The sequence below is a fragment of the Microcebus murinus genome, chromosome 10 (genome assembly GCF_040939455.1).
Source record: "Microcebus murinus isolate Inina chromosome 10, M.murinus_Inina_mat1.0, whole genome shotgun sequence".
Taxonomy (NCBI): Eukaryota; Metazoa; Chordata; class Mammalia; order Primates; family Cheirogaleidae; genus Microcebus; species Microcebus murinus.
The window spans coordinates 97,507,610-97,525,322 of NC_134113.1; the positions used below are offsets into that span (position 1 = coordinate 97,507,610).

General features: G+C 35.7%; 1 protein-coding gene across 8 annotated transcripts in view; it reads left to right on the forward strand.

Annotated features, from left to right (window-relative positions):
- The window catches only part of PARP11 (poly(ADP-ribose) polymerase family member 11), a 58,087-nt gene that overhangs the window by 16,118 nt on the left and 24,256 nt on the right, over positions 1-17,713 (forward strand). For 6 of the 8 annotated variants that reach the window (XM_012783165.3, XM_076007756.1, XM_012783168.3 and 3 more), the window contains 5 exons: positions 7,277-7,405; positions 8,280-8,400; positions 11,194-11,269; positions 14,105-14,177; positions 14,258-14,388. In XM_012783165.3, the coding sequence (XP_012638619.1) occupies positions 7,277-7,405; positions 8,280-8,400; positions 11,194-11,269; positions 14,105-14,177; positions 14,258-14,388 (530 nt within the window). The remainder of the gene's footprint in view (positions 1-7,276; positions 7,406-8,279; positions 8,401-11,193; positions 11,270-14,104; positions 14,178-14,257; positions 14,389-17,713) is intronic. The other 2 variants (XM_076007757.1, XM_012783170.3) reach the window with 1 other exon arrangement.

Below are 17,713 nucleotides of genomic sequence, written 5' to 3' on the forward strand. Positions count from 1 at the left end.
CTGATTTATATCTTTGAATCTAAAATGTATTCCTATAGACAATATATAGCTGAATTTTTAAAAAAATCTAATCTGGAAATTTATTGATTAATTCACTCATGTTTAATGCTATTTTAAAATGTTTCCTCCAGAGTCATCTGCCTCATCTGTAGTCTGTTTTAGAAGTCTCTCTTTGATTTTATAAATTAACATGATTTCTTGTTCTGGTATGAATGCAAACTGCTCTACTCCTTCAATAAACCCATCACATGTTTTCATCATGTTGTCTATAGACACATTTTCTGCAGTATTAACATCGTCATCTTCATCATCGCTATTATCACAATCATCTTGATTCAGGACCATTTGAGCTATTGCACCATTGATTAATAAATGAACAACTGGAGCCTCATTATCAATGTTAAAAACTTATTTGATATACATTTCTTCCAGCTTACTGGTGGACCCTGAAGGTATGTGTGTATGTGTATATATATATATATATATATATATATATATATATATATATATATATATATATTTTCTGCGTATGTAAGGAGGTCATACATCATTTTTTTCTTATCTGACATACAATTTTTTCAAAATCACATCTTCCTCCTCATCATCACCGAACATAGTCACAGGAAAGAGGTTGTACCAGACATGCACAACTGTGTTTTTAGTCACTGTATTTCAAGTGTTGGCAATAGCATATATGACATCCTTCATGCTAAACTCCTTTTGAAGACTTGCACACCCATGCCTCTGTTCATGCTGCTAGCATGCTATTCAAGAAAGTGTTCATAACTTTCAACATAGAACTTTAATAGTTTATCCTTCTGTTTCTTCAGCTTATATATGGTGGTTATCCTAACACCATACTCTTCTGTAAAATGTTTCACTCTTACACCACTATTCAGTTTCTCCAACAGCTTGATTTTCTGTCCTGAAGGTAAACATAAATGCTTCTTTTTTCTTTTTTTTTTTATTACCATGACCCATAGGGGTATCTGCAGGCCTTTTTGACTTCTTAACAATATCTTTTTACCACAGAACACAGAATAAACAAAAAAATACATTGAATAATGCTGATATGTCTTGGCCTCATGTGGGGCATTGTAAAGAACCTGCCATTGGTGTGTCTGGCCTACACACATGCCATTTCATTACCTTTTGCTTACATGGGGGAATCTGAGTGCACATGTGAGGAAAAGATATATCACAGCTGAAGGAGGCTGGTAAGATCCTTTTTCCCTTGGATAAACGGTGTTGTCCTCCTTCATTTTGACTGTAGCCCATTGCATGAGATTACGTACAGAATTTTCCATCTGTGGTGTCATGTCAGCACTCAGAAAATTTCAATTTTAGAGCATTTCTGATTTCAGACTTTTGGATTAGGGATGCTCAACCTGTACTGCTACATATATTATGTCTATATATGTACAAACATAAAAATACATTTTTATTATCATTATATAATCTTCTAGAAGATTAGAGAAGAATGTAGAAGAAAGGAGAGCAAGTATATATATACACTTTGTTATATTAACCTTCTTGCTTACCCTTTCTGATTCTCTTTTCTTCATGTGGATTTGAGTTACTGTCTGGTGTCATTTTGTTACTGCAATATAGCTTTGTTCTCATCTGCCTGAATAATATTCCATTGTGTGTATATATTATATTTTCTTTATCCATTCATCCACTTATGGACACTTAGGTTGATTCGTATCTTGGCTATTGTGAAAAGTGCTGTAATAAACATAGGAGTGTAGATATCTCTTCAGTATATTGATTCCCTCTTTTGGATGTATACCCAGTGGTAAAATTGCTTGATCAAATGGTAGTTCTATTTTTAGTTTTGGAGAAACCTCTACAGTTTTCCATACTGACTATACTAATTTAAATTCTCACCACCTGGCCATGAGTGTTCCCCCTTTTTCCACATGCTTGTTAGCATCCATTATTCCCTGTCTTTTTGATAAAAGCCATTTTAACTGGGGTGAGATTATATCTCACTGTGGTTTTGATTTGTATTTCTCTGATAATTCGTGATGTTGAGCATTTTCTCATGTACCTGTTGGCTATTTGTATGTCTTCTTTTGAGAAATGTCTATTCAGGTCTTTTGCCCACTTTTTAAATTGGATTACCATTTTTTTTTCTCTTGAGTTATTTGAGTTCTTTATGTATTCTGATTATTAAATCCTTATCAGATGGGTAGTTTGCAGATATTTTCTGCCATTCTGTGGGTTGTCTCTTCACTTTGTTGATGATTTCCTTTGCTGGGTAGAAGCTTTTTAGCTTGATGTAATCTCAGTTGCCTATTTTTGCTTTAGTTGACTATGCTTTTGAGGTTTTACACAAAAAAATGAATGAATGTTTTCAAGTCTGCCCTTTGTCTTGCTTTGATCACTGTGGAGTGGATACAGCCTAGTACTTTTGCACAGCCATTCCAACTCCCAAGGGTTGCCCATGAGTTTAAGAGGGCTCTTATTGATTATCTCTGGTTCTTTCTCTGTGTTAAACTTCTGCCTGCTCTGCCATTCTGCTTATACTAGAAGTCCTAGTCTTTCTTAATTGTTTTTCAAAAAAATCTCTGCTGTTTTCAATAATGCCCTTAGCATGGGCTTCTCTACCCTCTGTCCCAAATAAAGTCAATCCTCTCCAGCAGAGATAAAGAGCTCTTTGTCCTTGCGACCTGCCTTTTCCCCGAGCAGAATCACTGTGCCACTGCACCTGGAGCTGGGAGTGGGAGCCTTCTTTTCCCAGAGTGACACCCCATTCTTTGAGTGGGCACTCGGCTGGTGGTAACAGCCCCTGGTCTTCTTGGCTTGCTGCTCCCGGCATGAAATTTCTACTGTGGGAGCAAACTGAGGGGGCAGCAGTCAGAGCCCAGTGTTCTCAGCCTGCTGGACCTGGGATAAACCTTTCACCACTTGAGTGGGAGATGAGTAGGGGAAGGCGGGGAGAGATGGGTCCTGTGTCATCTGCCCAGAAGGGAGCTTCTGCACATCTGAGCAGAGGGGATGAGAAACAACAGAAGCCTGTCCTTCCCAGGGTAAAACTAGCCACAGTTTAGGAGGGAGAAGGAGCCCCTGTCTTTTGGCTGCACACACCAGAGGGAGAGATTCAATAACACAGAGATTGTGGGATGAGGTCATTACAGATCATAACTCAAATGCCACAGACTCACCTGTTCTGAGGTTTAGTAATTTTCTTGAATGAATATTTCCCCATTTCCTGTCTGTCCTTAGGACAATTTCTAGAGACTAAACTTTTTTAAAAAAATAATTTTTAACAGTTTTAAAAAGTAGATTTTCTGGGGAGAAAGAATCCACTGGTCTCTTTACGCTATCATTTTGGAAGTTCTGCTTCATTTTTATGCTTTTATTTTTTTAATTAAAAAATTTTTTTTGTATGAGGGGGTAGTGAAGAGGGGGGTTCAACTTCCTTTTTTTTTTTTTTTTTTTTTTTTTTAAGACAAAGTCTTGCTCTTGCTCAGGCTGGTCTCGAACTCTGAGCTCAAACGATCCTCCTGCCTCAGCCTCCTGAGTAGCTGGGACTACAGGCGTGCGCCACCACACCCAGCTAAGTTTTTCTATTTTTGATAGAGATGGATCTTGCTCTTGCTCAGTCTGGTCTCAAACTCCTGAGCTCAAGCAGTCTTCCTGCCTTGGCCTTCCATAGTGTGAATATTACAGATGTGAGCTATTACTCCTGGCCCATTTTTGGATCTTCTTTATATAGGGGCAAGGAAATTTTTATTATCAAATATGATTTCCTCAAGGTATTATGTTTATACTAAGAAAATAAATTATACTTTGTTGTAATAAACTTATCAGAAAACTTGTAACCATCTGGAAGGCAGCATAATTTTCCTCAGTATTTTGACTTTAAACTCATTTTCCACACAGCTTTTCAATTTTATGATACAGGCTGCTATTCCCAGGGTCTGTAAATAATATTATAGACAAGTTCTACTAGTGTACCAATTGCATTTGAAAATTTGCAAAATGCTTTGCCACTTTATACTAGTATGTTTTTTTCTTCACAGCCTGCTGTGCAGGAAGTGTCATAATCTTCCAATTATAAACAGGAAGAATATGACATTGTTACTGAACTGGTTCATTCATCTAACATTATTAAATGCCTACTCCATGACCTGTTACTTGTGCTTGTTCTTTTTATTACCTATAAATGTGTTCTAGCCTAGAGCCATTATTACTATGATTATATTAATAGTATTCCAAAGTTATTAATTTAAATTTGACTTACTCTTTGAGCCTAATTATGCAAAATAACCATTTCTTTGGAGAGAAAATTTACTGTAGAAAATTGTAAGATTTCATTTTATGAATGTGTCTTTTGAAAGAAAGCCAGAGCATCTGTGAAGCAAGGCAATTCAATTAAGCCTTGGCAACAGGAGAGAACAAATGACTGCCCGTGTGTGCACGTGAGGCATTGGGAAGAACTGGTGCTCAAAAGGCCTTGGGTGTTTCTTTAATCTTCTCTGTACTGCTAAATCTGTGGTTCTAGACAAAATAATTATAGCGTACTCTGCTTTGATTTTTTTTCCCTGACTTTAATTGGAAAATAATGACTTCTCTCTCCTACACTTTGGGTTGTAAAGGAAAAAATATAAGTTGACAAAGAATTTTATAAAATTTGAGGTGATTTAGAAATGTTTAATACAGTGGTTCCTGTCTAAAGTGCTGTCCTTTCTAAAATAGTGATAAATCTAAGATGGATCTGTCCTAGGTCCCACTCTGATGTTACTTATGACAGAAAGTTCTGAAAGGACTTTGCTAAAACGTTTTCATTTGCAAACTGGCCTAAAACTTAGGTACAGTGTTACATAGCAGAGCATCCATGTTGCATGTATGCCGTATAAAGAGTATTTTTTTTTATTTTCCATACCTTTTTCTAATAGAGAAAAAATAGAATTCATAGACCAAATATTTATCTTAACTGTTATCTTAAAACTTACCCTTTTAAATTTTTCTGGTTATTTTCAGAAGAAAAACTAAATTTCAGTCACTCTTGCTTTTTCTCTCACAGTGAAATGGCCAAATGATGTGAACAGTAATAGAGAAGACGCAGGAGTTGTGAATAGTTAACTGGACAGTTGATCTTAAATTTAAAATCATTGTCTTTATTATGTGGTTAAAATACAGAAGGTAAATAGTGGGTCCTAAACCTGCAATTCTTGATCCTAGGGTGTTCTATTTTTCTATTTCTTAGCACCAATCAACTTTAAAAGATGAAGGGAAAAAAAAACAAAAAATAATCATAAAGCATTCTTTGGTTCGAATATGAATAAAAAATAACAAACTTCCCTCATTGAGCTCAGCTACCATAGTTGGCACTTTACTGCTTTATCTCATTCATTTCTAACAACAACCGAAAGGGAAATTAAAGAGTCTAATTGTCCATTTTGCAAAGAGAAAACTGTGGCAAGGTATAAAATTTATCCCAGGTTACACAGCCTCTAGAAATAGGATGGACATTTTATATAATGAAATTAAAAATAAACATTTTCCAAATCACCGAGTAATACATATTCTTTATAAAAAATCAAAGATATAGCAAATCAAATTTTTAAGAAAATATATATATGTTTGTATGTGTGTATATGATTATACACACAAACACATATGCACAGAGATTATCTGAAAGGTACATAGTAAATTGATAGCATTGGTTAACCTTGAAAGAAGCAAAGTGAGAAGGTACCAGGAATGGAAGTAATGGTCAGAAAAGTCTTTAGTTTTATCTTAAATGTTCTGATTTTTTTGCAGGGAGAATGTTTTCATTTATTAGTCTTACAAATTTTAATGATTTAAAAATTCTTAAAGAATAAGAACAGGAACCTGAATACCAGATTAAGTTTAATCTTCTTTAATCATCCCCTTTGTTCCCTTTCTAGGGACTTCTTCATTACAATACCCAACCAAGAATGCTTAAAAATTTTCACAGATAAATGTGTACATGTGTTAAGTAGTATAATGAAATTATAAAATCTTGTATAATGAAGTGTAAGGTACTATATCATGGTGGCTAAGTGCACAGACCCTGGAGCCAGAATGCCTGAGTTCGAATCTTGGCTTCCTCATTGTGTGACCTCTCTGTGCCTTAGTTTCCTCATTTGTAAGTTTAGGGAAATAATAGTATTTATCTTATATAGGGTTGTTGTGAGGCCTAAATGAGTTATCATCTGTATTTATCTGTATAGTACTTAGAACTGTACTTTGCACAATAAGAGCCATAGAAAGGTTCATTATTATTATTTTCATCCTAACACTGAGAAAAAATGATGACAAATTGTTGTATGTATTAATACATCCAGACATTTATCTATATGTGTGTATATACATACATACATATATTTATACACACACATACATATATATTCACATGGGTAAGTATAGACATGCATTTATTAGACTGGATCATACTATTTCTGTTTTTATAACCTTCTTTTGTACTCAACACCATATATTAATATTGTTCCATGCCATTAAATGAAATAATGACTGTTTAAAACATAAATTAGATGCTTTTGGTCTTAACTAGTTGGGATGGCATGGATCCTTTGACCAAATACATGCACATATGATAAAATTAAAATTTCTTGGAGCTGTATTGAAAACCCAAAGTACTTATTGACATTGATATAGTTTACTTAAATGGTTAATAGGTATCGGTATATACTACCTAGGATGATTATTATTTGCCTAACTTGGTAAGCAATGATATTCAACATGTTAAATGTTTATCTTTGAAGTCAATATGCAAGATAGAATGTTGTTTTTATTTATTTATTTTTCTTTTATTTTAGCGTATTATGGGGGTACAAGTGTTAAGGTTATATTGCCCATGCCCCCCTCCCCCCTCGAGTAAGAGCTTCAAGCATGTCCATCTCCCAAACGTTGCACATCTTACTCGTTGTGGTTGTATATATCTATCCCTTCCTCCCCCCTCCCACCCTCCCGACACCCAATTAATGTTACTCCTGTATGTCCACTTAGGTGTTGATCCGTTAATACCAATTTGCTGGTGAGTACATGTGGTGCTTGTTTTTCCATTCTTGGGATACTTCACTTAGTAGAATGGGTTCCAGCTCTATCCAGGAATATACAAAAGGTGCTATATCACCATTGTTTCGAATGGTGTTTTTAGAGTGTTGCAGTGGGAAAGACAATTGAGCACCATTCTTTGTAAAGAAGTAAAATGATCTATAAAAAGTACGTTTATTATTAATAGAATTATTTTTTCCTTCCCCTCTTTCTGGCTTTTCAGGAGATGTTTCACAAAGCAGAAGAGTTCGTGTCCAAAACAACAGAGAGTGAAGTGGATGACATGGACACATCAGACACCCAGTGGGGCTGGTTCTACTTGGCAGAATGTGGGAAGTGGCACATGTTTCAGGTATGTTGTTTCCTTGAATTTTGCAGAAGGGGTTTAGAATCACTTAGTGACATCTTGCTGATATATAAAATGAGTATGAGTGTAGAACTTGAAATCAAACCTTAAGGAAATCAAATAGCTTAACTAAAAGAAAAGTTAGAAATTCTTCTGGTCCTTTTCCTTTTCTTTCCCCCAGGTTTTCACAATCATTTATTTAGAAGAAACAGTATGTGTTTACTATGTGTACAGAGGGCGAATGTGACTGAGAGTTGCATGGTATCAGTACATCTGAGCAACTCCAAGTTTGATTTGGTGGACAAAGAGAAAGGGAAGAACAAATCCATATTAAACACCTTCTGTACGCCAGGTATTATGTTAGGTGTTGTGCATTTATTTTCTCCTTTACCCTCACAATCATTCTGAAGCAGATGTTAACACTCTGTTTTAAAGTCAAAGATAGTGAAACTCAGAAAAGTTAACATAATTTGTCCAGGGTCACACAGCTAGTTGAGCTGAGATTTGAACCCATACTCAAAAACCTGCAGTCTTTTATTTTTTAACTTTATCAAGCTGTTTAAAGAAGATTTCATTCGAGCCACTTAGAAAGTGTAATTATTGGAATAATTTATAAAAATTGTAATAATCTGGAAAAACAGACCATAACCAGTTGTTGAAGGGGACCATGACCAGTTGTTGTTTCTTCACTGGAAACCTTAAACCATGTTTAACATGCTGGCTTAGTTGTGATCCTCCCTGTGTGTTGGGAACTAGAATAGGTGATTAGTAAGTTTCCCTTGTCTCTCCATACCCTGTCACTGTGACCACAGTAGCACCTCTGTGGCCAAGTCATTAATGTGAACAGCTGGTAAATGACACTTTCTGGTTTGTCTTAAAGCCGGATACCAACATTCAGTGTTCAGTTAGCAGTGAAGATATCGAAAAAAGCTTCAAAACAAACCCTTGTGGCTCCATTTCTTTTACTACTTCCAAATTCAGCTACAAGATAGACTTTGCAGGTATGTTTTTTTCCCTAATAGTTGTGTGTTTTAGTATATTGATATGATAAAATCTATAGCTCTGAAGATCAGGATTAGTTGATACATTTGCAAACAGTGAAATGAATCCTCTTTGTTATACACAAAAATACCTCTATAAAATTCAGGATTTAAAATCATCTTGAGCAACATTGCCTTTTATAAAGGCATGTTTATATGTTATATATATATCAATGTATGTGAAGATTATTATATATTTTGAGTTCATGTAATGCTTATCTTTTAAAGAACACAAAACACTTTTTAACAATTATATTCATCCCATCAGTTTTTTGAAATAGGTAGGAACCTTTTTATTTTAAGGATTAAACTGAGATGCTAAGTGAGAAAGTCATAGGTAGCTGGTAATAGTTTCAAGACCAAAGTTTAGCTGAATGACCTTTCTCTTGGTGCCTTTGTCAGAAAACTCTTTCTTTAATGGACATTGCCTCTGCCATTTTCTGATTTCATTGACTCTTTCACAGATTGGTCATCTATTAATAATTTGGAAATCAGCCCCACTTTGGATTTCATCTGTGATGTAGGGACATGTTTTTAGGTATCCCATGAACAACGTGTTGGATTCATCCCCTCAAGTTTCAAGGTGCAGTTTATTGCAGTTTATTGCTTAGAGGCAAATAAGACCTGGGTGGGAAGCTTTCTTAATAAAAGTACATTTGGTTGCTACACAGCTTAGCCCTTTAGCTGTTTTTTCCCGATTTCTGTGAGTAATGTCTTTATGACAGTGTTAGTAGTGGGTTGTGGTTGGGTAAGGTGGTGAAACCTTAGAAAATTCCCTTGGATGAACCAAGGCCCAGAAGTTGTAAAGGGGGTTTGTCCACTAAGGGGTTGATGCAACCAAATATCTAATGTTTATTGTCTCACCAAAGTTGTTTTTCTGTCCCTTTTTCATTATTAAGAGTTCAAACCACTAGATTCTTACTCCTGACTAACCATACCTTTTAAAAAAATGATATTAGGCAAATAAGCTACCTTTAAGGGAGTCCTGACATTTATCCTTCTGCTGCAGTCTAGGCAGAAGGTGTCCAATAGACATATTTAGTCCTCTGTACAGGTGCTAATTTTGAAGCACTACTGAAACAGAACCAGACAGCAGCCTTCACACAGAGCTGTGGTCGCCAACCATTTTAGCATCAGGGACCGCTTTCATGGAAGACAATTTTTCCACAGACTGGGGGATGGTTTGGGGATGGTTCAAGTATATTACATTTATTGTGCAGTCAAACCTCTCTCCTAATGATTATCTGTATTTGCAACCTATATCCCTTGCATGTGCAGTTTACAGCAGGGTTTGTGCTCCTATGAAACTCCAATACTGCTGCTGATCTGACAGGAGGGGGAGTTTATGCAGTGATGTGAGCGATGGGAAGCAGCTGTAAATACAGATGAAATTTCACTTGCTCACCTGCTGCTCACCTCCTGCTGTGCAGCCCAGTTCCTAACAGGCCAGGGACCAATACCAGTCTGCAACCCAGGGGTTGGAGACCACAGATGTAGAGGATGAAGTTTTTCAATGCACTTGGTAGATAATTAGCAAGCCACATGTTTCTGAAAGAATAACTTTTTTAGTAAACTATATTTTTGGGAATCTTCCTGTCAGAAAATGCAGTTTGTTAGAAAATATCTTTATCAAAGAATAGGTGTCACATATATTAATAATTCATGTTTCCCAACCCTCTATATTATGATCTTGTTTCAAAGGTATAGTAGTAGCATTTCACATGAACAATTTCCAAAGTTATTAGCCCCAGCCATTCTTCCACTAGGCACCTCAGGTTTTCTCCATAAAGATGGTGAAAAGTAAACTCCAAATGAAATGGTTCAAGAAAATGGCATCTCAAGTCTTGCCATGTGTTGAGATCATCTGCTTTTCCCCTGAGTAGTGGCAATGCCAGTGTGTGTAGAGTCTAGGAGAATACAGAAAGGGCAGAACACACTTTATACTAACATTGGCCTGGGTGGATGAACCACTTCATTCTGGAATGGATTGATGTCAGTTAGATAAGATAAACTGCCTAATATTCTACATTAAGACTCACTTCTTAACTTTTTGGGAATGAAGAAGTAGACCTGGTAAATATTGCCATGGCTGAGGCACAGATAAAAGAAGGAAATGATACACACCGTTAGTTAGTCTTTTATCACTGGAATTTTATTTTATATGAGTATGTATTGGGTCTATCCAGGTTTTCTATTTTCTTTCTTTTTTTTTTTTTTTTTTTTTGGTTTAGGCATACAAATTTAAAGAAAAGGCAAGAAATACACAAAATTTTGAAATTCTGTCAGTTGTGCAAGTTTTATAATGATACTGTATCTCCTTTATCATTTCCAAAGTTTTTGAGGAAATCAAAGCATATTTTCCCACTTAATAAACCAACTGGAAGACTTAGTGTTATAATTTCTCTCTTTCTAGTACTCTTAACCTTCCTAAGTTTAGAACTCCTCTGTTTTAGTGTTGGTTTAACCTAAGTGTGATGCAGAAAGGAATAGACCCTGCACACTGAGCAGTGAATGAATTAGCATCTTTAAGTTCAAGCTTAGGTCATCACGCAGTGAAGCTGTGCTCCCATGAATAGCACCTTTGTAACATGATTCACAGTTGTATGGTAAAGTGCCTGTAGTACACTATGCTTGCCAATTACTCCCAAAGCGCCACGATTCCTGATCCTCATGTAGTGTGGCTACTAATCGTCATGACACTTTATAGCACAGTATATTTCTCTAACTTATCTGATATCTTGTCTTTGTACACAGAAATGAAGCAAATGAATCTCACCACTGGAAAGCAACGCTTAATAAAAAGAGCCCCCTTTTCTATCAGTGCTTTCAGGTATCGTAAAGAGAATAGAGGTGAAAGGGTGGGGTTTTATTCTCCTGTCTCTTAACTTTTGACAGAAAAACAAATAGAAGGAAATAGGTCATTTAATGATCTTAATATTGATCTTTTAAATATGAAATATCTCATGTATTGACAAAATAGCAACATTATTATTTTCTGTAAGTGCTTTCTTGCACGTTATTCTTCTCCTTTCTCCTTGTATATTTACATTTTTTAATTATTTAGAACGGTTTGCATGGTAGTTACAAAATGCCTTATGGACTCTGCTCCAAACCCCTAAAATAACTCACTGAGGTAAGTTTGAATTGCTCACTTGGAAATACTCTGGCAGAACCATAGTTATTTGGGCCATTAATTCCAGGTAATTGCCCACTTTGTCTCCACCTCCCAGATCCCCATTGGTCAACTCTTAGAAGTAATTTCAAATCTATAGTGACTAAAGGAGACGAAGGGGAGATGGGAGCACAATGGGACAACAGTACAGCTCCCTGTTCCCTGGATCTGGGTTGCAAATTTTCTTTTTGCTCTTTTTGGCCATATATAGTCTGAAAAAAGAGGTATAAAATCAGAAGACAATAAATATTTGTTATTCATATGACTAGAATTGAAGGAAAAATTTTAGAGCATGTGTCCTATTTTCTGGAATGATTCCTTAATCAAATACTGAAATTCCTTTCTGTTCAAAGAATTTAAAATGAAACAGAAAAAAACAATTGTAGTATGTGAATTGTAGGGAATACTTTTTCCAATGAGATTTTTTGAAAGGATTCGAATAAAGAAATAAATATTTTAAGGTTCATCAGTTTGTTTCTTAAGTCATTTGGTTTCTATTTTAGCATCATGATTTAAAAGTTATTCAAGTACCTACATAATGAATGTCCCAGTACGTCTCTGAAATATAGAGAATATATTCTCTATATTCTCTATTCTCTCCTTACCAGCTATCATATTCACAGTCTTCAGCACAAGGACTATAATAAAGGAATTACTTATCTTCAAAGAATATGTAATCTGGGAGAAAAATGAGACATAATAATGGAAAATGTTATTGTAAAGAAGCACTTTGTTCTGTCACACACTGTACAAACCACAGAACTAAGACAGGACAAAGAGAGGACCAAACAGAATAAAGGACAAATAAGCAAGATAATAATAAAAGAGGAATAGGTAGGATACAGGAAAGTGATTAAGGTTGGTAGGTGCTGATATAGAAATATTTTTTGTGGGAATGTATTAAGCATTTATTACATACAAGGCAAATAGTACATGTTTCCTATTGGCAAGGAGTTAATTAAGGCTGTGTGCTACATAAAAATTTTTAAAAAAGTGTTTTCATAGCTAAAAGGTACTTTAGGCAAAGTGAGAAAAATATTGGGAAAATATTTTTGTTCATTTTTATTACAGTTGAAGGGCTAACCTCTATAGTATATGAAGTACTTCTAGGACTCTCTCAGTAGAAGACCAACATGGACAAAGAATTTGAACAGTTCATAGAACCTCACTCATAGTAAGAGAAATACAAATTAATACCAGACTAAATTTTACTATGTTGGGAAATAGGCACTCTCTACATTGCTGGTGAGAATATCAGTAAGTATATCCTTTAAGGATGGTATTTGAGTAGTATCTGTAAAAATTGCAAATAAATATATCCTTTGACCCAGAAATTCCATTTCAAAGATGTTATTTTACAGATAGACTAGTGGAAATGTAAAAGGGAAGATGGACAGATTTCTTTGCAGCATACTTAATACAGTAGCAAAAAGTTGAAAACAAGCTAAATATCATCAATAAGGGACTGGTTAAATAATTATGATGTATCCATACAGTGGAATCGTATGCATCTGTAAAACAGAACATACTCATTCAGCCAGCCAGTAATTACTGAATGTCTATTGTGTGCCAAGCTGTGTTGTAGGCGCTAGAAATGAGGATAATCTTTATGTACTGATATAGAAAGATTCTAAGAATCTATTAAGTAAAGAAAAAAACAGATGCAAAAAAACGTGTGCTTCATGTGTAGGGGAAAAAACTTGGCTTATATGAACCTCAAGAAGTTCTGAAAGAATACCCTACAGACCTAGATTTGGGGCAAGAAGTGAGAATTGGACAGACCAAGGACTGGAGTGGGAGGAAAATTTCTCACTATTTTCTTCTTTATACATAATAGTTTTTAAATTGTATGTTTTTATTTTTTCAAAAATTAAAATAAGTTTTAAAGAAGTAAACTAAAGATAGGTTTAAAAGTTATTAATTTCTTCCAGTAACCTTTAGTCACCAGGACAACTGGTGTGTCAGCCTTTTGCTATTAAAGCCCCCAATATACTGTCTTTTTTTGTCTTCCCATCCAATGGCTTGAACATATTTGATATTTTTTAAAAGATTTGCAGACTGATTGCACTAAGTGACGGTGTGAGAGAATAGTGTGCAATAAACAGAGAAAGGTTTAGGTTTGAGTTAGATCTTGGAGAACACAGAAGGAATGGCTGAGGAGTTTCAAATTTATTCAATAGGCAGAAGAAAATCTTTATCTAAAGTCTTCCTGATATTTTAGAGAAATTTTGGAAATTTCATAAAAACAAAACTAAACAATTTAAAATTGATGATATGTAAGGTTTGATATTTCCTATCAAAGTTCACTCTTCAGCGCCTAAAAAGTATCACACCATAGACATTCAAAAATTTTTAAAGAAACCAAAGGCTACACTTAAGTGCATTTGTCACAGTACTCTGAATATGAAAATTCAGTTTTGGAGAAAAGGCTACCTCACTGTCAATAATTATAATCAGCTTCTAATATTTTGTTTTGTCTTTTGCTGTTTAAAGTTATATCTGTGAAAACGAGGCTATCCCTATGCCACCACACTGGGAGAATGTGAATCCTGAAGTACCTTATCAGGTAAGAGCAGAACTGACTGACTGTGTTGTGAAAGAAATCGGAAGCGACCCCAGTAAAGCTATGCAAACTTATTTTTCCAGCTTATTCCTCTGCAAAATCAAACACATGAATATAATGAAGTTGCTAGTCTCTTTGGTAAAACAATGGATCGCAACCGAATTAAAAGAATTCAGAGAATTCAAAACTTGGACTTGTGGGAGTTCTTCTGCAGGTGAGATAATTTCTAATCTAAACCTTCTCCTTGCCCCTAACACTTTTTATATAGTCTTCGAGTTAAGCACATATGTTAAATTGTATGAATTTTCAGTGGTGTAGATGTACTATATTTTTCTTCTGCTGTATTTTGACCTGGTCTCTCAGCACTCTTCCTCATTCTCAAGTGGAAGAAAAATTCTCTGTATGGTTTGCTTGCAGCACTGTAATGTGAGAAACTCTCTCCTTTGAAGGTTTAAGGCTGTGCATCTTGACTAAAATGGTCATTACAGGGGAATCTTGGGAGCTATTTAGTTCTGTTGATATGACCTCATTGCCTCAGGCTTTTGTTATCAGTCTCTGAAAACCTCGTTGAATTTTCTTCTTTTACCAATTGTACTATCTTGTCCATAGCCATTTGTTTGTTTTATATTAAAGAACACTTTAAAACATACCTTCATATTTCCTGCTTAGCCCGAAGTTTATGTTGTAGATTTAAAATCTATTTATTTTTTTAATTTATTTACTTGATTTAGGTTGGAAACAACCCATTAGATTGCTCAGTGTGCACTCAACCTAAAAATAAAGTCCATTACAGAATGCTTAAGTATTGTCCACATTAACCAGTTGTGCTGTATTTTTTATAACAAATATTACTTAAAGTAAGTGGTTCTCTGAAATGTTTTTAATTAATATCTGTGCATGAGATTTGATTTCTGATACTTTTCATATAAGCTGACTATAATTTTCAGAATTCAGAAAAATTTCAAATAGACACAAAAGTAGAGATTATTATTATATCATTCTAATATAATGAACTCCATGTACCCATCATCCTGATTCAACATTTATGAATATTTGCCACACATAAACTATCTCCTTTCTTATTATTTATTGTTGTTGCTAAAGTATTTTAAAGCAAATCCCAGATCATAACTCATTTCATTTCTATATACTTGAGAATCAGGCTGACTTTTGTTTGGTAATGGTACATGGACTTCTTTCATGGTTGTAACTGACTAGTTAATATGGCCTGAGCATATTCCAGCTTTTGGTATCAGAATAGTTTATGGCAGAATTAGGGGCTTTCAGCTTGGATTCTTTATAGTCTTGAGTCTGGACCAAACCAACTTTTGTTCCTGACAGTAACTAAGTTTAACTGACTTTAGAAGATTTTATTTAGTTCTTGTTTAGATGATTCTCTTATAGAAGAAAATAGAGGCCTTTGTCCTTTTGATTTTATTCTTTCCGTGAATAAAGTATGTTTTCCTAAAATAATCTGATAAAAACTTAATTCTTTATTCTTAATCAGGCCCTGAAGTGAAGTTCACGTTTGTCTCCCTCATAATTTGAGTCCTCAGTTAAATCCTAGTGGTGAAAATGTACTAGTGACTCCCCAAAACATTTTACACTAAGAATTTCAGTGGAAATAGTTTTACTCTGGTGATGTCCTTCATGATTTTTATGTAATGTCAGCCTGTAGAAATCTATGATGGTAAATGAACCTGCCACCTGTCATGACAGTACAATGTACTGAGTCTCATTGTGAGGGCAGCCTGTCATTTTGACATCTCTGAAGAACTAAAATAACTTGGTTGATCTCATTGTCACATAACCTATGAGTCACCATATAGGTAGTCAGGCCCACATGAGTCCATCTGACATCAGTTTTCACATTGCCTGAGCCTCTCTTACTTTCCCTCATTCTTCCAACAAATATATTTTCACACCTACTTTGTGACAGGTGTGATTCTAGGCACTTAGGATATGACAGTGTATAGGACTGCAGCTTAGACAAGGAGCCAGACCATTGCAACACAGACATATAGGAGTGAGCACAGGACATAGCGAGGGTAATCATCCACCCCTGCCGACAGAAGCAGGGTGTGTGTGGCGGGGAGTGTTGGGGAGCATTTCCTGAAGTAGGCGTCATTTAAACTAGGCACAAGTCGAATAGGGAAAGGGCATCCCAAGCATCAGGAGCAATGTGAGCCAAAGTTTGAACACAAGAGGGAACATAGAAAATTGAGAGAGTTTCCAATGGAACAGAAATCAGGATGAATGGTGAAAGAAGAGGCCAAAATCATAGTCAAGAGGCAGAGCACACAGGATTTTGTAGCAGCACCACTAGAGTGGGTGTGTGATTTTCTTCAGTAGCCTTAGCTGAGTTGGATTGATCCAGAGTGGAAGACAGAGAGTTAGCAGGGGCCAGACCATGCAGAGCCTTATAGGCTAAACTAAGGGGTTTGGGTTTTTTCCTGGGATAGTAGAAAGCCATTGTAGGACTTTAAGAAAGAGAATGATAGATTTATTTGCATTTTAGAAAAATAATTCATCAGGCTGTACTGTGGAGAAGGGGGTTAAAGCAGTGGTTCTCAACTGGGAGTGATTTTGCCCACCATGGGACATTTGGTAATTACTGGGGTCATTTTAGATTGTCATGTTGGGGTGAGGGTGCTACTGGTATTTATTGGATAGAAGTCAGGGATGGTAAATATCCTATAATGCACAAGACAGCCTCCTACAACAAAGAATTATCCATCTCAGAATATAATTAGTGCCAAAGTTGAGACACCCTGATTTAATGGGATCACAGTTTGAAGCAAGGAGACCAGTTTAGGAAATGGTTTTAGTAATTAGACTGAGACACATTGGGTGGCCTGAACAAAGTGATATCTGTTGTGTTGGAGCAAAGAGGACAGTTTTGAGATATTAAGATTGTAGAATGATAGGGCTTGGTGTTTAATTTAATGTATGCTATGGGGTGGGTAAGAGAGATGGGAAGGATAACTCCCAAGTTTCTGGCTTGTTTGCTTTAATTTATCAAGGGAATGTGGGTAGAGACAGGTTTAGGGATGGTGGAGAAGGAGGAGTAGTTGACATACAGCAGCTGATACGTGGGTTGGGAGCTCAGAAGAGTGGTCTTTTGGAGTTGTTAGAAAATGTGGGGCAGTAGAAACTATAGGGGTAAATAAGATGACCAGGAGTCTATGTAGATTAAGAAGAGGGCAAAGAATTAATCCTGAAAGGGAGTAACAGAGGAAGAGAAAACCCAAGGAGAAAACAGAGGTAACAACCACAGAAAGTGGAGGAAAGCGGTAGGGTGTGTAGTCACAGAAACTGAAGGAGAGTGTCATTTGGATTTTGCAGTAAGAAGGTAACTTTGATGCAAGCAATGTTGGTAGACACTATACTGTGTGTACAGCAAATGTCAACAATTCTTTCAAGAAGCTTGGCAGTAAAGAGAATGAAAGATGTGAGAAGATAGGCAATGTGGGGTTGGGAAGTGTGCTTTCATTTTGTTTTGTGAATGTTTTTTGAATTTAATGATGGGAGAAACCTGG